Genomic DNA, 21231 nt, shown 5'->3' with positions numbered 1-21231 from the left:
TTCTGCAGTCTACGGCCGCCAAACCAGTCGTGAATTGGCAAAAAAAGTGAACTGCGATCATAAAACGATTCTCAATGGTATTTACCGAAAAATTGGGGGCTTGGGTGCCCTACAAGCTCAAGGAAAAAAAATCGCCTTCAGCATCTCGCCTTCAGCGTTTTTTGTACCGAATCGTCACGGGAGATGATAAATGGTGCCTATACATCAATATGATGTAAAGAAAGGAGTGGGTGGCTCCAAGAGATACTTCAAAGCCGAGAGTCACGCCGGATCTTCACCCCAAGAAGATTATGATATGTGTTCGGTGGGACAGCGAGGGCATGGTGTACTGGGAAATAATGGAAAAGAATACCACGGTCAACAAGGAACTCTATATTGCCCAGCTGCACCGCGTGAATAAGTCGTCAAAGCCGCACTACAAGAGCTTGAATGGGAGGTCCTTCAGCATCCGCCGTATTCTCCGGACCTTGCACCGACCGATTACCATCTTTTCTGCTCCCTGTCAAAATAACAAGAAGTCCGTCGATAACAATACTTAAAAACTGGGTCAACGACATCAACAAATTGGCCGAGAGGTGGGCTACAACCTACAACGGTATAATTAACTTTTGATATAATTACTGTTTGTTGTTTGAATAAAAATTCGGTAAAAACGCTACAAACTTATACCCCAGCCTAATAGATGGAATTGGATTTGGTTTTAACAGCATCGTGACACTTGCTACACAGCGCATAAAATAATGCCAATATGGCGAAATAAATTTCCGAAACAATGAGTTCGAATCACCGCCGAGATCTCGCGATTTCACATCAATGGACCTCTTTTTCTGTGGCTACGTGAAGAAAAATGCGAATTTCCTCAACAACTGGGGTGTTTTTTTTTTATTCAAAAGAAATTATGCATATTAAGTTTAGTAAGTAATACTAAAAGTAGACATTTTCCTACCCACGAACACTTTCATTACACAAAATAGACATGGAAGAGGTGTCACAGTTCCGCAAACAAATGAATCACAACAACAAAAAGCGAATGATTAACTCAAGGTGAAGCGCGAATGTAAACAACACCTACGCACCACAATTTCAATAGGGTGGCAGGGTCGCAAATTAAGTAAGCAAAGTGTGAATGGAAGATGTAAAGTGTTACAGTTACATATATGCAAATAACTGTACATTACAACGCAATAACCAAACTGCGCTACACTACGTGCCAAATATGCGGCAGCTGACGGTGACGCTGAAATAAATTGCGCTTTTCGCCTGAAGTAACTATAAATAAAATTCACTTTTTTTACTCATTACTAGCAGCGCGAAAGATTCACCACTTAGACTTTCGCCGCCGCCTCAGCTGCTCAGCTTTCCAAGTCAAACTATAGTCTAAGGTCAAGATTCCGGAACTGTAGATAAAAATTATCCATGCGCCATCATAATACACCTATGTAAGTACGTACGCATGTATTTTAATCTATGCGCATATTGTCACTGATTGTTGTTGTTGGTGTATGATAAAAGGCGTTGACACATCAGGGCCGTATCTATAAGATGCAAGATGCGCACGAACAGGCGATTGACTTGATAAGCCGAGACGAAAGAAAGAATTACGCGCCAATTTCACACAATGAGAGGGAGAGTGAGTGAATGGGAAAATGAGTTGTTTTGCATTTTTGTATTATTTTTTTACTTGTATTATCAAATTTGTTTGAATTGGTTTGGGCATAGCAGGAGCGCGTAAGTTGAATTGTTGGCATGAGTGGTTGATTGTTTGTTGACGGAAGCAGCCGGCACAATCACTGAATGTACAAAGCGCTTCGCCTTATGCTGAGATAATCGTATGGAAAATACAAAGAAAATAAAACAGTCCCCTACAGTGCGCATAGCATTTACTTAGAGCTCCGGCGGGTTGCAATTAAGCACCGACTGTGGGGTTCCAACTGGAGTGGTAAGACTCTAAGTAGGATCACGTAAATTTCACTTCTCTTTGCATTCAAATGAAAATACAATAGACTTCACTCTGGTTTATTCAAACATTCTGGAGCGCATGCAAGCGAGAGTTCAAGGCAGTCTATACAGCCTCCAATAATCAGCGCAGTTAGCTGGTACTCGAATACGTTTAGAATAACTAAATACGTTCAACTGATTTTCTAGAAAATCTCTTCACTCCCTTCAACCGCTGGCTGCCCATCGCCCATCGTCAGACCCGCTGTTAATTTGGTTTACTCGGTGAGTGTGTCACTGGTGCACGAGGTCATCATTTAAATAAAATTACTGAAATAGTTAAATGTGCGTGGTGTGAATGACCCATATTTGTGGGTCACTAGAAATAGCATTGAATTTGTATACGTGCGTTTGCTTTCCCATTAAGGTGGCGTCATTTCTGTTACACGCATAAATCAAGTTTGGGTGATACGAGTACCACTTTAATGTAGACCTGCTCTAAAAACTTTACATTGAAATTGAAAATTTGTGCAATTCACCATTAAATCATTTGCTGGCCTAATTGATTTGTGCACACATGGATGGGTGGTTGTGTAAGGTCAAATCTTTCAGTGTATATTTAAAAGCGAAATTTTTCGAGAAAGATGTTGAACTGACGATAGAATGAAGCTCTATAAGGCTCTCATCATGCCCGTTCTAACGTATTTCGCAGATGCTTGGGCGATGAAAACATCCGATGAGGTGTCTCTTTTAGAGTTTGAGAGAAAGATTTTGCGGAAGATTTTTGGACCTTTGCGCGTTGGTGACGGCAAGTATCATAGGCGATGGAACACTGACCTGTATGAGCTTTATGACGACATAGACATACCGCAGCGAATAAAGATCCAGCGGCTACGTTGGTTGGGCCATGTTGTCGAATGGAAACAAACGTTCCGGCTCTGAAAGTATTTGATGCGGTAACAGCTGATGGTAGCATAGGATGATGAAGGCCTCCACTACGTTGGAGAGCTCAGGTGGAGCAGGACTCAGCTTCATTTCCAACAGGCGCCGGCTAGCATGAGAAAGAGATGACTGGCGCACTTTGTTAAACTCGGTCAAAATCGCGTAAGAGGTTATCGCGCCAAGCAAGAAGAAGAAGAAGGCTTCCAAATAGTGGAAGTTTACTTTGATAAAAATAAATCTGTGTATGAGGTTTATGGAGTACTGCCGGCATCATCGGTGTTTCTTTCTTTCGAAATGAGGAAAGAGCTGCAGTTACGGAAAATGGCGTATCGAATGTTTAGTTCCAAAAATTAATCAGCTAAGTATGAACGACATTTAGCCTGCTGGGTTGATGACCTGGCTAGACAGGAGACTCTGGAGATGGTTTCATCGCAAAATGAGAGGATTGGGGTTCCCTTAAGAACCTGTGGTCTGCTACTGGAAAAATGGGCCTCACCTCAACTCAGCGAGCGCTGAGTTTCTGCTAGTGCGCAAACGTGCAAAGTCGCGAGATCCTTCTGGCCATGGGTAGATCGATGGCGCTCGAGGGAATTTCTAAGACTAACAAAGCCGCAGCTCTCGAATTTGGTAGTCTTCCTTATCGGACACTGCCCATTAGGTGTACATGCGGTGAGGCTTGGAATTGCCTCAAGTCATTTCCAGAGAAGCTGTCTGGAGGACGAGGTGGAATCATCTGAGCACCTTCTTCTTAGCTACCCTGATCTCGTCTGGGCTCTCACATTTTCGCTACACCGGCAGATATTGCGGATTTAAATATCACATATCTGGTGAAATTTATCATTAGCTTGAAGTGGTTAATACGGACTTAAATCGCCACTGTTGCTTGTCATCCTCTAATCCAAAGTCCCTTCTGGTTTCTTCCCTTCTCCTTTACCCCTCCCCTCTCCCTGTATAGTATAGTATCAACGGACAAAATTTGAATTTTTGTCCAAGTGAGCCCCTCGTAAGGGCAGAAATTTATCCTAACCTAACCTAAGGTCTTAAAGGCATAACAACTACTGAAAGAGGGGACGAAAAGGCTTCTTGCAAACTACTTTACACTTCTGTAGCTAAATTTTAAATAAAGATCTAGGTAATGTTGCCCGAGGCTAACGCTGAAGCACCTTTATCAAGGAAGACACTCTAATTGCGCTCACTGCTTTGCAGAAAATGAAAACAAAATAAGAAGGCAATTTTTTCATCATAAGCTCTTTGAAATTCAGTTCGGGCTTAAGTGTAATTGTAGGGTTTTCCATTTTTAAGACCATATCATGGCGCACCAACCAAATTGGAGGAGCAACTCGAGTTACATACACACCTCTCTATAATGTAAGCTTCCGAAATATATTACTAATTTGAGTCCCCTACTAAATTTTAAATAAAGCATTTTTTTTTATTTTGCTAATTTAGTTTCCAAATCGATTTTCAGTTTCCGAAAATAAAAATCAAAATCCAACTCACCTGTCCTGGTCCACCAAGTAGTCCGGTAGAAAAACCGCACAACAGACGTCCAATTATGACCACTGAAAAGGACCGGCTCAGAGCGAGCGTACACCAGCCCATGCACAAAGGAATAATCGACAACAGCATAGTGGAGCGGCGACCAACAAAATCAGCCAAAGGGCCCGAGATTAGCGAGCCTACAGGTGTTGCTAAGCTATGAACGCTTGCTAGAAAAAATTCAAGAAAATATAAAAAAAGAATTTAAGAAAATTTCGGAAATAGTCATCCATAAGCACTAAGTACTTACCAATCCATGAGCCCATTTCCATATTAATGGCAATCTCCGCTGTGGTCGAATTCACATCCGATAATTGTGGCAACAGAACAGCCGAATAGCCGATGGGCATGCCACAGGCGGCTGAGAGCAGCAAAACGGCGCAGGTGGATAGAACCTGTTATGGGGGTGTGTGTGGGTGTGTGTATGGGTGTGTCGTTGTTGGTTTTTGTTTTGTGGTTGATGATGCACCCATTTTCGTATTGCATGAGAGAAGAGAAAGAAAAAGAGGCGAATTGCAAAATTGTGATTGAATTTAATAAACTCTTTTAATTTAGTGCTACTTGAATATTAAACGTAGATATGTATGCACAACACATAAGGAATTTGAAAATATATTTGTTTATATGTACATTTTCATAGGAGTTTTCTGCTATTTTTTTGTACATTTTGATGCCCTGTTTTACCAGACTCTACTGAGCGGGATTGAGCGAGGCTCTACAAATGTAAAGTAAACGTACAGGTAATACGTACGCACAGTGACTAAATTTATGCTCAACACGAAGGAAAGGAAAAAAAAATTTTGACATTTTTATTACAGAACCCATGGAGGTGGCGAAAATCAAAAAAAGTACCAAACAAGGGCTACTAAACCTCAATTACTTAAATATTATGTGAGAACTCACCACCGGAGGACCACTTAAACGTATGAAAATTTAAGAATAACCCAATAATTCATATTTCACTTCCGGAAAATTACGCCAATTTTAAGAAAATTTAATAAAGAAAAATGTATGAAGAAGTCATAAATTTGCCCGACTATGATCAACAAAATTCGTTAATTGCATTTACGAAAAATAATTTTCAGATATGTAACTGATATGTAAAAAAAAACTAATATCGGAAAAGCGTCCAGCACTGACAAATTACACAGCGAAAGCATCGTAGGCCTAAGTAGCTAGTGTGCTCTATCAATTAGTGTTATATTTCATATTGCTCTAATAAATAATAATAATAATAATAATAATAATAATACACAGCGATGCTTTGAAGCAATCATCCCCCTGCCATTCATTCATTGAAACATGCTTAGCGCACATGTATCACATACATACATAAATACATCCTCGTACATACATATATGTACATGTTACCTGACCACATTGACAAAGTACACTTGCTGTGCTTCTTCTTGCATGAGAGCAGCGCTTGCATTTGGGCCAGTGGAACAGCGCAGTTTATAAGCAAGAGGACAAAGTTATTTTTGTATTAACCATTCTCTTCACGTAGCACACCAGCCAGCTATGTTTGAACAAGTTGCTTGACTTGACATAACGGCCCTGAGTATGAGCAAAGTAGCGAGATTCATTTAGCGTATTATGAAGAGATATTGATATATCCCATATGGTCTAGTGGCTAGGATATCTGGCTTTCACCCAGAAGGCCCGGGTTCGATTCCCGGTATGGGAAGCATTTTTTTTAACTTTTCTGTGTTTTTTAAATAAATGTGTTTTTTTTTTAAACGTGTTTTTTTTTGTTTTAATTAATTTAGCAATTTGACTTCTTTCTACTAGTGCGCCGTGTTAAAACTTAGATTGCAATAGTAATTCCATTGGCGTGGTGGAATGTTTTGTTATGCGCTTCGTTCGAAGGTCGTCTTAATTGTTTATGTTATTTTGTTGTTTGTTTTTGTAAATTAGTGTGACACTCAGTAGTGTCGCTTTAAATTACTTAGTATGAGTAAAAGTCACGATGGATATAAAACAAAATTAAATCAAATCAAATGAGACGGAACTCGAATAATTGTCGCAACTTTTGAGAGGGCAAATGTATTTTTCTGATCGAAATATGTAAATCAATTTATGATTTGGAGAAAAATTATTAATTTTAATTTTCTTTATTATTTTAAACTGCTCGTTTTTTTATTTTATCTTAGTATATTTTAATTTAATTTTTTTTCATTTTAATTACATTTTTATTTTTTTCTAATATTTTTTTTTCAGTTTACTAAAATTAATTTTTTAAATTTTATTGTTGTATATTATTTTAATTGATTTAAATACATTCAGCGGATTTTCGTTTTTGTTTTATTTTAAATAAAAACAATATTTTTTTAGTAACAAAAAAAAACCATTTAAGAAAAAATTAAAAAATCTTAATTTTTTTTTCAAATAATTAATTAATTCAAAAAATTAAAAAATGTTTAGATTTTATTTTATTTGAATTTTTTTTTAATTGGAAAACATATTTTGTTTTTAAATTTTGATTTTTTAGTTTACGTTTTCTTATTTCTTTTCAACTTAATTTAATTTTGTTTTAATTTTATAAACAAATCAAAAAAAGTTCTTTTTGTTGTACTTTACTTTAGATTTTTTTATTTTGTTTTATTCAGTCAAATTGTTTTTAATTTATTTTAATTATAATAAAAAAATATGTCAAAACATTGTAAGAGCGCAGTAAATATTTTTATTATGTTTAATTTTATTTTATTATGGTTGGTTTAAGGGTACCCCGCATCGGAGTGCCACATAGACCGCAAGTTGGGTCCGTTGTGTTGCCCTAGAGCCATTATATTATATGATTTCCCCACCTAACCGAGATTTTTACTATAGATTTTGGTCCAAGATATTAATTCGTTTCGAGAATTTAATGAGAGATTCGATCTTCAGGTCCGAGAGTACTGAAAGATTGTCAATTGTTGGAGAGCCTAGAAGAGCGAGTCGACTTCTGGCTAGGCCGGGACAACTGCACAGCAAATGTCTGCTCGATACTTCCTCATCTTCGTCCTCGCAGTATCTGCACAGGTCGTTTTGAGGAACCCCGAGCCGACGTACGTGAGTGCCCAAAAGGCAGTTGCCGGTGATAAGAGATATTATATGCCTTAGTTCGTGTTTCGAAAGACTTATAAGGGTTTTTGTCTGTTTCAGATTGTAGGATGGCCAGATTTGTCTGGTCGTAACGCAAGTAGTTTCCACTCGTCCCCTCCGATCAGCAATTCTCGATCAATGATCATTTTACATGTTGAGAGCGGAGTGTGGATTATGGGTAAGTTACTAACATTTGATTGCGCAGCTCCAGCTCTTGCGAGCTCATCAGCTTTGCAGTTACCTTCGAATCCACTGTGACCCGGTATCCAGAAAACTTGGACAGAATTCTGAACACTTATCTCGTTAAGAGATAAGAGACAGGATCGAACCACAGCTGAGTGGGTATAAGAGGAGCTGAGTGCTCGAATGGCCGCTTGACTGTCAGTGAAAAAGCGGATATCCTCTAGTGATATTCTCTTTTCTAAGATAGTTTTCGCAGCATACGAGATAGCGCATACTTAAGCTTGGAATAAACTACAGTAGTCGGGTAATCTAAATTATAGATTGATGTGAGGGGAATTGGAAAAGATTCCAAATCCCACTTTACCGTCTTGTTTTGAACCATCTGTATATATAATCAGAGGGCCATCGAATTCGGTAAGATTTGTCTTCCATACTTCCCTAGTTGGGAGTGAACAGGAGAATAGCAAGGGTGGTGATGGAAGACTTACATGATAGTCTATGTCGGAAGAGATAACAGTGCTCCTGTTCAGTATGGCCGAATGGCCAAGATACTTTTTCCATTTCGATGTGGCATTCATGCGTGTCGCTGCTTTCGCTGCAATCGCTTTGCCAGCCAGATCGATAGGGAACAAGTGAAGCAACGTATTTAGAGCCTTAGTAGGTGTTGTACATAAGCATCCTGTTATCAGGAGGCAGGCAGTGCTTTGGACTCGATCAATTGCGGCTACTCTACACCATTTTTAGAGTGCTGTCCACCATGCAACCACACCGTAGAAGAGTACCGGTTTGATGATAGAGGTATATATCCAATAAATGATCCGAGGTGAAAAACCCCAGGTTTTGCCTATAGCTTTCTTACAAGTATAAAGAGCTATGAAAACTTTTTTACATCTTTTTTCAATGTTCAATTTCCAACTCAATTTCCTATATAGAATAACTCCTAGATATTTAGCTGAATCTGATAGAAGTAATGATTCCCTTTTAGAGTTATTGTTTGCAGTGGAGGAGATTGTTGTTTCCTATTGAAGAGAAAATATCTGTCTTTGCTGGATTCGCATTTAGTCCGCATTCGGTGCACAATTTTGACAGAATATTGATTGAGCGTTGCATGAGCTCAGTGAGGGTATTCAGGTGTTGCCTGACACGCAGAGAGCAATATCATCTGCATAGGCCACAACCTTGCAGCCTGCTTTTTCGAGATTTCGAAGCAAACTGTTTACAAGGAGATTCCAGAGAAGGGGTGAAAGTACTCCGCCTTCAGGAGTGCCTTTGACGGCGAACATTCTCATGCGGCTTAACCCAAGCTCTGAAGTGATTATTCTATTTCGGAGCATTTGTTCGATCATCTTCCGGATGGAGTAATTAATACCCAATTTTGCAATTTCCGACAAAATAGCTTTGGGTTCAATATTATTAAAAGATTATTTTATTATACTTCATATCTTTTTTTTAATTTTTTAACTTGATTTAATTTTATTTAATTTAGATTTACTTTTTCTTCTTTCTGACTTGGGAGACACGCGTTTCACTGAAGGTGAATCGGGCATTAAGGATTTCTCAGCAATGCCGCAGAGCATTTGGTAAAGCTGGCGTAGAATTTCAAATCATCTACGTAAAAAAGGTGGCTCAGCCGGAATCTTCAAGACTGCCCGTGCTTTAATATAAACTCATGTCCCGTCTCATTCAGGAAGTGACTTAAGGGGTTCATGCTGAGAACAAACCAGAGTGGAATCAACGAGTCACCTTGAAAGATGCCATTTCGTATGTTTGTTTTGGTTGTGTATTGAGATCTTTCAGGGCCAGGTATTCTTTCTAGAAAGAGGATGATATTGGGATTGAAGTTTTAAATACGAAGTACTTCAGTAAGCCAAGAGTGTGTGGAACCGAATTGAATGGTGTCATCCAGCCAATATAAGCTGCATAGAGGTTTCTGTTCTTCTGTTTAGATTGCTCAAGGACAACTTGATCTACATATAATCGGTTGCTCTTTACAAACTTGTGTTGCACGTATACATCCTTTCTGCTCTTCTGCAATCAGACTATGTGCTTCGATATGCTCATAAAAGATGTTAGTTATGCACGACGTGAATATTTTGTAAATAACTGGCAGAATTTTCAAGGATCGCTAATTTCATTACATTTTGGAACCATATATGTATGTCGTACTAAGCGTTGCAAAATTTGGCAATTCTTCTTCAACGGTTATTATCTTGGTGAAGAGGACTGCAAGTTTGTCGAACCTTCGAGCAACTTTCGCAACCTCTTCAGGTGTTACGGCTGAGAAACCGAGTATTGGAATACTAGGGTACCTTTCCTTCACTTCTGCTATCCAGTTTGCCGAGGTGTTATATTGCTGAGGTTTGGACCAAATAGACGACCAGTATGATCTAAATTCATCCATTGATTCCTGTCGCGCCTGCTTTTGAACGTTCGAGGTTTGTTTAGTTGTCGCAAAAATAGCTTTTGATTGTTTTCAAACATGCGATTATGTTGTTTGCGTTTCATAGACATGCTATACTTTTCTCTTCTGTTTTTATTTTTTTTTATTTTATTTTATTTCATTTTTTTTTGTTTTATTTTATTTAATTTTTTTATTTTATTTTATTTTACCCCAATTTTTTTAATTTATTTATTTTTATTTCACTTTACTTTACTTCACTTAATTTTATTATACCTTACTTTACTTTAATTTATATTCATTTGATTTTATTATATTATATTTTATTTTAGTTAACTCTACTTTATATTACTTAATTTAATTACATTTTTCAAATTTTTTTTTTGTTTTATTTTTTATTTTAATTTAATTTTCAGCAAGTAATCAAACCCATTAAATTTAAACATAATTTGTTTTATTATCTATATTATTATCGTCATTTGCTATGGTTTGCGCTGCGTTTAAGTTTTTTTTGTTTTTTTTTTCGCGCTTATTTATTTCCGTACGAAATTATTGTGGGCTTTCCACGTTTGGAAGCTTTCATTTAAATTTTTTGCCTTTTCCGAAGCACCTTGCCGTATTTGTTGTGTCTGCTCCACAACACCTGTTTTCTGCATGTTCAGAAACTGAGTTTATTGACATTATTAATTTGCCGTCATTTAAATTTGGTCTTCCTTACAACTTTTTTGACCTTCCGTAATCCTCTTATGGCCAAATTTATTTTTCTATAGTATTTCATAGACAAGTGAATTTTGTTTACATTATTGCTTTGGTGCACTGAACTCAAATCATAATTATCAATAATTTAAAATTCTAGGCTAGTAATGACTGTATGATATCATTTTCACGCCACTAATTTAGGTAAGCAATAGAGGTCGTGGGAGTTTCGGAAGCAAAAATTAGAATGGAAAGATTTTTAACATACAGGAGAGTTCTGATCAAATAACTAGAAAAACGTATATCACAAATTTGTGTAGTTCCTCTTCAGGTAGAGGGAGTCAGTGGCATTGTAATTCTACATTTTCTACGCCTTCATCGCCACTGAAGCTGTAGCGAAAATCGGTGAACGTAAAGTTTATTCTATTCACGTGTAAATCATTAGCCCATGCTTTGTTTTTATGCCGACCACTGAAACTATGAAGAGGAAATGAAAACAATTAGTGAGTATACACCTCTCATCGGATTTGTCTCATCATTCCACATGAGAAGCGCTATGTGAATTTTCAACTATGTGAAAAAGAGCTGGAAATATTCTTCTTCCAGCTACTTTCCAACTTCAACCATCTGAAATTTTGTCATTTTAATTGCAGTTTTAAAGCGTAAGATCTGGCAAATAAGGCGGATGGTGTCACATGGGTTAGCATCCTCTTGACAATGAGGAATGAGCCGTTGTCTTGTCTTGAGAATGCACATCATTTTTTCTTAAACATGTTTATTCTTCCAAGGAGTTTAACCTTAATTATTACTGTCAATTGATTTAACTCCCTCAACTTCAGGTTCAGTTTCAGTAGCAATATATTTGTTATATATATATTTATTCCAGCGAAACAAAAACTCGAATCACTACTTTCATACTTATTTGTTTACAGAAGTGAGAGAAACATGAGCAAGAGAAGAGTCAACACTTAACATCCGGCGATTGTTAGCGTTAGACGCATGACTATTTCTCCAAGCGCCTTGACAGGCCTTTTTTATATCAGTATCAGAGTTAAACAATTTATATTTAGCATAAAAATATATATTTATTCTTATTATATATTTCTTATTATGCATTTTCTAGTTAACGTTTCCTTTAAAAATTCTGCGTAGTTAATCGTAGTAATTTTTAGCTTTTCGAATATCGACATTATTATCTATTATATTCTCACTTTCGAAATTCTCTATTACCTAAGGTCTACTCCTGTCTTACGAGTATTATCAGTGCAGTTATGGTACAATTTTACGAAATCTTTACAATATAAAACCTACTTGATTTCACAATACTTAGAGAAATCCCAGAATAAGCCCCTTTTCCACATAAAAGTTTGCAGACCACAAACTCACCTGATGGAAAACGCCACGAATTGCAGCATTTTCATCCGGCACCGCTGACAAATATGAAGCGATCGATGAGAGACGTGAGCGACGCCTTTGCGGAAAGTATTGTTGTTGCAGCAGCTGCTGATGATGAGGATGATGATGATGATTGAGGTGATTATGTTGTTGTAGCTGTAGTACCGCTTGTTCGTGCTGATAATGTTGAGTTTGTTCACGAGCCTTATCGGTCAACGGGAGAATCTCATATTTGTGCTTGTGTGGCGCAAATTTACTATATTCTTCCAGGCGTTCTCTATAATGAAGAAGAAAAAGTAGAAGAGGCGTTTTTGAAAAAAGCAACGAATAAATAAATGAAAGTCTACACGCACTAATTAAAAGTGCAAATATTTTGACAGAGCTCTAAAATAGTTGTCTCAATGCCATCGCATTTACTTCTAATGCCAAACGACTGTGGGCAAAAAAAAAAAAAAAAAATATTTGCTTTAATTGACTTATGCATTTTGAAAAATTGTTTGTATGTACTCGTATGTATATATTATATATGGAAGGCTTGTGAGCTTGTTGACATTTTTAATTAATTTTTGCGAAAAGTTATTTACATGCGTATGCACACACACATATGTACATATATGTGTGGCTTGAGCAAACGCAATTGGATTATTAAGCAAAGTGGACATTTTTTTGTGTCTTTCTTTCAATTTCCCCTGCAATTGCTAATCTTTCATTAATTAATTTGCAATTACTCGCCAAGTTGTATGTGTGCGATTTTTTTTTGTCTTTTTGTTATTGCTTTTCAATTTTATTGGTGGCTCGTTAATTGTTTATGGAAAGATCGGAAAGTTATGCAAACACTTGCTAAGCTAACAATGAAAATATCATCAGAACAAGCGGCTGGCTTTCTGGAAAGCAAACGGCGAAGAGCGCAAAAGCCAAAGCAATGCAAACATTCACGTTTTCGTTGCGGATTAGTTTGAGGGTCGCTCAATTTGTACTTGCACTTTCAGTTGACGCTGCTGCTATCACTTTCCGTTTGTCAAATTATTAGGGTTTATATTTGACAAATTAGAGGGCTTGTGAGTTTGCCAATGAGTTGTATCACGAGATTTCTGTGGTTTTCCATAAAATGGCAGGCCTTGGCAAACGCAGATTACGGCAAAATCGAAGGCCGCTGGTGTGTCTGGTTTGTCTAAAAAGTCCTCATGTTTGAGACTCCGCATCAAAGAGGCACTAGTGGATGCATCAGCTTCTTCATCGATTTTCCGACTCCCCACACTGACAATTCTGTATTTTATCTAACAAAATGATATTTCAAATTCTAAACGCCGTATTTTGTATCTCTTTTCCACTAGAAATAAACTGCTCAGTAATTTCTTGCTGCGAAAATTTCATGGCAACTGAGTTTACAATTTTATCTCCTCGTTGTGGTAGAGACTATCGACTTTATTTTACCTATGTAGGCACTGAAGAGTTTTGGAAACCGAAAAGCAAGGTTCAACGGTGAATTTGTGTGAAGGTACTAACTGTGATTGGAGTATCAAGGCTACAGTGAAGGTTGTTCAGCAACACTTTTCACTACAGCAGCAATATTCTCAACAGAACGTCCAGTTTTTGGACTGCCAGTTTTTTTCGATCCTCGACAGAAGCATCTGCTTGACATTTTCTTACCAGCCTTATGTTGCACAAGTCGTCAAAGCCGAACATTTTCTTACCAGCCTTTGAATTTTCGACTCATTCGGAAGATTATTTATTATTATTATACATTTCAAAAAATCTCAAATTTTGTTCTTAAAAATCGACCATTTTCATAATAGGGCTAGGTTAGGTTACAAACTATGCTGAAGTGTAGAGGGTAGAGTTTTGGAATTATACTCAGAATTTAGATAAGCGTGGTTCTGAACACTCCACTTCCATTTGCAAATCAACCTTTAATGCGCACCTTTCTGAGTGGGTACCTAAACCAAGGTTAGCCTCTTTACTACTATACAATCACTCCAGAGGCGAGAATGAACTGTAAGCCGACTGTAAAGATCCGACGAGATATCTTTAATCGTAGCTCGAAAAACTTCTCGTTTACTGAATAAAGTCTTTGCCTTGACGGAAAAACTTAATCGGACGCTGTTTAATTCCAAAAGCCCACTTTACTTGAGTTCGCCTGCTCGCTCTAAGTCACTCTCTCGGAATGGAGAGCACTCACGCCTGCGGTTATGATTATGAATGAAGGAGGTGCAAACCAAATTCTCCTAATCAATATTGGATTTTGTGCCTATTCGTCACCGTTAATGAAACTTCATGCACATGGCCTATAAAATGACATTTGTTTTCCATATGAAGAAAATGCGCAACACCGTTACGCAAAAAATTATAAGAAATCAGTGGGATTTAAATAAAATCAAGGCGTATTCATTAAAGGTGGTGGCACTTTATCAACAACAATGTTTTATATGTTTAATTGTCTTGGTAAAGTATTGGCAAAGTAGAAAACAAAGAATGAATTCGCCTAGTTTCATTCTGAGCTGACAGCCACATGGACACGGCGAAAGAAAAAAGAAAAATCAGCTGATTTACCGATATCACCTTTAAAAGATTCGCCTTGAATAAAAATTAATAAGCTATAAGCTGCATGAGAATTTTTTTAGAAATTCCAATTAAATGCATGGAATTCGGGTGAAAATATTGTAGATTTTTTTCTGTTTTTGTATAAAAAGACTAATGAACATTCAACAAAAAAAGGAAAAAAACAAGAAACAGAAGAATGTCACCTTTTTATCGCAGGTTTTAGATACTGCGTGTTCAACCCTCGTATCTTTACTTATGCCTATAAAAGCATGCATTAAAATGTGTGCCAATGTCTATGAATGTTTCCTTCCAAAGCGCATGCAAATGTAGGCTTAATATAATTTTCTTATAAAAGAACATCCGATAGGTTTCTTTATAAATTTCTAATAAAATCACTATATGCCGGAAAAGTGTGTCACCTTTTTTAATTAAAAATACTTAGTTCATTTGTATTCATTGAAATAATTAAAAATACTCGTATACGTGTTGAGAATAGTGATTCATTCCTAGAACATAACATTCGAATAAATAAATAAAAAGTTTGTGGTATTTTCGATAGAGTTTAAACTCCTCTGATCGTGATTTGCCGATCTTGGGGAACCCCACTAATTGTTTTTGTCGTCAAAAATAGTTTGATGTAATTTATGAAATGACTGACAATTGTAAGGAAATACTTATGCAATAGAAAATATTTACTGAAAAGTAAAAAATTATCCAAAGAGGATCTATCCGAAACTATTGGTGCACTGCGACCTCTGATGTGGTCGATTGTGCTTCACCGCAAGCCTAAAATTGAAGACTTCTTATGAATTTTAGTACATTCATGGGTGTTTGGGTTCACAGCACTAATGTGTGAAAAAATACATATATGAACCTGCACGACTTGAAGACGGTACTTACCACATTCGGTGCAACGACGAGTTCGACAAATTTATCAGGGGTGCAAATGTAGCCAGGTACATCACAGCACAAAGAATTCGATAATATGGTAAAATTTTACGAATGAGCAGCGACAGAGCTATAGAAAAGATCTTCGAAACAAATCCACAAGACGACAGAAGAGGGGATCGACCGAGAAAACGATGGCGAGATGACATTGAAGGCGATTTTGGAGCTATGGGCATATTTGTTATCAAACGCAAAGCTGATGACCGCGTGACGTGGAGGCGAATTGTAACGAAAGCAATGTTTCAGCCCGAACTGCGATGCTGTGATGATGATGATGATGATCACTAATGGATTTAGAGTCGCACCACCTGGGTGAGTAAGTCTTCACCTTGCGAGCGCTGCATATTCGCAGAGAATATGTTCTGAAATTTTCTCATCCACTTCGCAAAAACGACAGACATTTGATAACGAAATGATAAGAATGACTACAATGCCGTACGTAGTATCCAGTGAGTGTTCTAAAACCCTCTCTATCTAGGTTTAAGGATCTATTTGATGATATTATTATGGACGGATAAACTATTTAGCCAGCCTCTGTTCAAGACTCTCCACCGAGAGTGGAGACTCATGCCAAATATAGGAAGGCCTCTGGAAGAGAAACGACAGCTGCTTTCAATTGTCATCACACACAGCGCCCATCTGGCGAGATACGAAAAAAATGGGCATGAAATAAATGAGAACCACACATAGACTAAGCCCGCTTAAAGTGGTGAGCGCTTAACGCACGGACTCAGTCGATGCCATAGCAATGTGAAGGAAAATCCCTATAGATCTATCAAACAAAGAGTTGTAGAGGTGTATAATCTACCACGAGAAATACCGCATGGTGTTATTAAAGAAGAAGAGGGGCAGCGCATCATTAGAGAGTGTCACCAACGCTTGGACCTTTCAAAAAATGATCGTTGGATCCATAACAGCTTGATCGCCAGGCCGATAGAAGTGCTGAAGAGTCGTTGCAAGACGAGCACCGGACATATTCTCGTACTGACAGATACTGACTAATTTGAGTTAACATACTCCATGACGGCCTCCCGACAAATTACTTAACGGCAAAGTTCCGGAAGGATGCTTTCCTCCTCCAAACAAAAACGAAAAAAACCGAGAGAGTGCTGTGAACGTCCTGCCTTCCAAATCTTTGATAAATTCCTTTATGTGGGTTTAGGTGAGTGCGCAAAAGAGTTCTGGGCCATGGAGTTCTTAAATAGCCCCTAATTTGGCTGGGTAGTCCGTTGCCATTATCTAGACTGTATATAGAAACAAAGCATGTACAAGGTAACAGAAGAGTGAACGTGGTAGAATATGACACCTGAGTTAGATTAACTTGGCTGATCAACTCGACTGATCTGACATAGAACAAAACCGGTGCCTGGTATTAAAAAAATATTCAATGCAAGTCAGACTTTAGTGCCTAGGTCCTAGTTTCGCCCCGTGATCTGTTCTAAGGCGGTAGCCCGAGAGTACTCCAACTACTGGTATACAAACTAACCTCGAATTGTGTACAGATAGGCGATGATTTCATGTTGTATGAGTGAAACAAGATTTTGGTAGTGCTGTAAAATGTTGACGCATCCCACAAGGAGCTCGATTTCGATATGAATGTAAGGTCTAGTTCCATTCTAAGATAACTGGGTGTTGCACATTGATCGATGATAGGTTGGCCGGTTTCGGTCAGCAGATGTACCCACTCATTTCCGTCAATTCCCATTTTCGTCCAATTGTGCCCACTTCTTGGGCAATCCTTTTAACATAACCTAACCTTTCTATTCCCCTGTGTCCAACCAGGCAATGTCTGCCCGCTATAAATGAAGATATTTTTGTGGAATTTGCAGCGTAAACCTCGGCTTGGCAAATACTGTATTAATTCGGGAGCTTTTCACCGGAGCTTCCAACAGTTGTAGAATATCAAGTTCTGAGCAGAATACAGTCAGAATCCGGTCAGTCTCTGAAGATTTTGCGGATGAAGCGATTGAGTCGAAGTACTTTCCTCCAGCTGTCTTTTTATGTTGTCATGTTTGCACCCTATTGCAAGTTGGTCCGTCGAACGACGTAGTTCGAGCTGCCATTCAGTTTCCGTTTGCATAGGCGAAAGTAAAATTTAATAAGTCGACTTTGAGCAGATTTTTTAACAATTCTCCCAAATTTGGAAATATTTTTTGATACTTCTGAATCAAAGCCTTAAATGGAAGACGCTCTGTACAACTCTAACTGAAAAAATTATGCTGTTTGTTAACAGATTTGTGGCAAAAAGAAGAGAATATCAACTGTTGCAGCGTTCATTTAATACGGCGGTATAATTTATTATCACTTTGTGGTTTGGCCTCTGTGATCAAGGTCAATCAAGTAAGCTGAAGTGGTGAGAAACTCTATCGTACGATTTGTGGCGATCCGCCTTACACCCACCTTGTACTCATTACAGTCATGACACTCTTGGTCTCAATTGACAATTTGGTATATCCGATTGCTTTAAAATTGCGATATTTATTAATGACTTTACGCTTCATATGCAGACTGCTAAATGCAGCAAGATTTTGAGTACTGAGGTGCTTTTTAAAGTAGGAATTTTGTTTTGAAGTTTTTACATCGATTAGTCGATGCAGGCACAAGGTGAATCCATAAAAAGTTATAGCAGTAGTGCAAAAATGAAATTTTGTTTTTGTAATTTGGTGTTTTGAATGTTAGAATTTCTATCAGAATGCAAGCGAACAAACGAAACAACAGCAAAAAAAAAAAAATAATAATAATAATAAAAACCTGATCACTTTGACATTCAAAGCACCAAATCGAGGAGGAAAAAAACAAATCAGTTGCTCAAAATTAAAGTACGCAAATGAGGTCAAACTGTTACTGAAATGAAATACTGGATGACCATTTCGATAGTCTGTTCAAAGGCGAACCTATTAAAGGTGGAATCGGTAAATCAGCTGATTTGTTTCTTTCTTTAGCCGTGTCCATGTGGCTGTCAGCTCAGAATGAAACAAGGCGAATTCATTATTTGTTTTCTACTTTGCCAATACTTTTCCCTGACAATCAAATGTACAAAATATTGTTGTTGGTCTAGTGTCACCACCTTTAATGGATGCACCTTGGTCTAAATCGCAAAAAAGGTAGGGATGTTCAAAAATATTGGTATTTAAAAAAAAAGCAGGATTTTTTTTTTTAGAAATTCAGAGCAACTTATGTGGAAATTTTCGATATAATCTATTGTGAATGAAAAATTATCACACTTTTAAGGAGAAGAACAAGAAAGACTGGATGCAGTGATAGGTTTCACTAAGCCATTCAAAATTACATGAATTGTGTTGGTATTTCGGCGCAGTTTGAGAAATTCCAACTCAAGATTTTTTTTAAATAAATAATGATTTCTTAACATCAGGGCAGCTAATAACTGCGGTCCATTTTTTATTGCCAAATTATCGAATCAAAAAAATCAGCTGTTCACTAATCCGTGTAACAACCGTCTGTCACACTAAATTTTGATCAGCATTAACTGCATCGGTAATCCCGATTGACCCCGCTGTCTGTCTAGGCTATTATGGCGTATCTAAATCTTCAAAGTGCCTACTAAATTTAGTAGTCTCAGTATGATTTTCTTTGCCTTTTCTCTGTTTGCTGAATGATAGAGGAGTTAACCTTTCCTAGATGCTAAATTGGCTCTGAGTCTATAAACGGGGAGGCCGCCCCTTTCTAGGCAAATTTATCTGTCATTTCATTTCCAGTAACTCCTTACGTCGGTGTTGTTAAATTGAAGAATATTGAACCTGAAGGCATAAAACGCGTATTATTCCAGACTTTAAAGCTCTCGCCTTTTTTGAAATGGTGTGTTTTGGGTATTTTTTTAAAAGCGTGTAAAACGGAAACGAAAAAAGGTTTTTTATTTTGGTTTTCAGTATTCTATTTTCCAATCTATTGTTAAAAAATAAAAATTTTGTCTTTGTCACACGAGCTTCGTTCAAAAAGTTGTCACCCATCAAAAATTGGTCTTCACATGGACAATGGGCACAGATATAGCCGGTTGTACTTTACCGATTTGGATGAAATAAAATTGCAATGACGTAGAATTGATGTCGTTATTGTGTGAACTATACATTTTTTTAGAAATTTGTAGAATTTATTTCGACCTTTAAAGTCAAAAACAAAGGGTCAAAAAACGGTTTTCCATCTTTGAACGTCTGCCATTTTGTAAAATTTTGTTTAGATCGTATTTCACATGATAATGACATTCATATTGAACAAGACTCCTTTTTGGTGTCAGACAACTGTGAGTCCCGGAATCCGTATAGCCAGCGACATATCTTTTTTGGAAGACCATTTTTTGAAGGCTGGCAACTTTTTGAACGAACCTCGTATAGTAAAAGTTTTTTTTTTATTTTTTAACAGTAGATTAGAAAACAAAATACTAAAATCAAAAATAATAAACCTTGTTTTGTTTCCATTTTACACGCTTAAAAAAAAACACCCAAAAAACACCATTTCAAATGAGGTGAGGACCTTAAGTGAGCCACACATGGAGAAATAGAGATGGAAATGGAAATGGAACGAAGTGCATATATACATAGGTATGTACAGAGGTAGATACTGATTTTATAAAATCCATTCAAAGGTCAGACCAATCAATATCTTCATTCATCCAGTTGCATTCGTAAATCGTAAATCGTATTTATTAGCTATTTTCGCGTCTTCACTTTTATTACCGTCTGAATTTGATTGCCTGATAAGGGCGTGTGCGTGCTTGCAATGTGTGCATCACTTTCGAATAGTTTGTTTGTTTGGTCACATGGCAACACTACAAGTACTCGCTACCGTTCACTTCGTTGCTTCTGTAATATCAAGTGCGTACTCAGCTGATTGATAAGCGCAATTGCTTTGTATAATCAAACAATCATTAATATTTTATATTTTTTGTGGCATTGTTGTTAGAATGATTAGTTAATTGCTGCAGTTGCTTTTGCTTTTCTTCTCGTATTTGTTTTTTTTTATTGAATAATAAAAACCTTGGCTTTTCAAATGAATGTCAATTGCCTATTTTTATAGCTTCTTACCATGAACTCAGGCATCGTTTTGAAATGCGTGAAAAATCGCATTTTTACAAATTGCGTATTTGCATAAGACTTCATTTATACTTACATAAATCTTTCTATGTACGCATTCTGAATTTTTTTTTCAAATATGCTTACTCATTGATTGCGATTGCAACAGCGAATCGTACGAGAAATTGGCGTTTCTTGATAATTCGAGCGAATTAAGAGCAGGTGGAGATGAAAATGTCTGCATTTGACGATTTTATTATAAACAAAAAAAATTGGCTTTCGAGAAAACAGTACTAAGTGGGGGAAATGCCCACCTGCTTAGGAACAACTCCTTCTTACTGCTGGGAGCGCCATCTGTGCTGCACATTTATCTGGCAGAAGGACGCACAGATGGTTCATGACATCGCTAAATTTGGTGTGTCTGTGCTATTACCGCGGATGCAATGTGTAACTGTTTGTTTTTGCTTGTTTTAACTACCAAAATGCAAATAATGCGCTGACTATTATGCGGGAGTAACGATGGAATGGATAGGGTTTTGTGTT

The 21231-nt window shown here is 37.3% G+C and overlaps 1 protein-coding gene and 1 non-coding gene across 3 annotated transcripts in view; one reads left to right on the top strand and one right to left on the bottom strand.

Annotated features, from left to right (window-relative positions):
• Positions 1-21231, bottom strand: part of LOC128866635 (facilitated trehalose transporter Tret1-2 homolog) — a 39431-nt gene that overhangs the window by 3379 nt on the left and 14821 nt on the right. For both annotated transcript variants that reach the window (XM_054107521.1, XM_054107519.1), the window contains 3 exons: positions 12164-12449; positions 4667-4811; positions 4378-4586 (listed from right to left, as the gene is read on the bottom strand). In XM_054107521.1, coding sequence (XP_053963496.1) covers positions 4378-4586; positions 4667-4811; positions 12164-12449 — 640 coding nt within the window. The remainder of the gene's footprint in view (positions 1-4377; positions 4587-4666; positions 4812-12163; positions 12450-21231) is intronic.
• Positions 6032-6103, top strand: Trnae-uuc (transfer RNA glutamic acid (anticodon UUC)). Its single transcript has one exon. It is a non-coding gene; the product is annotated as a tRNA-Glu (tRNA).

Source organism: Anastrepha ludens, chromosome 6 (assembly GCF_028408465.1).
Source record: "Anastrepha ludens isolate Willacy chromosome 6, idAnaLude1.1, whole genome shotgun sequence".
NCBI lineage: Eukaryota > Metazoa > Arthropoda > Insecta > Diptera > Tephritidae > Anastrepha > Anastrepha ludens.
Note: the sequence above shows the minus strand (reverse complement) of the source record. Positions and strands in the feature narration are given on the sequence as shown.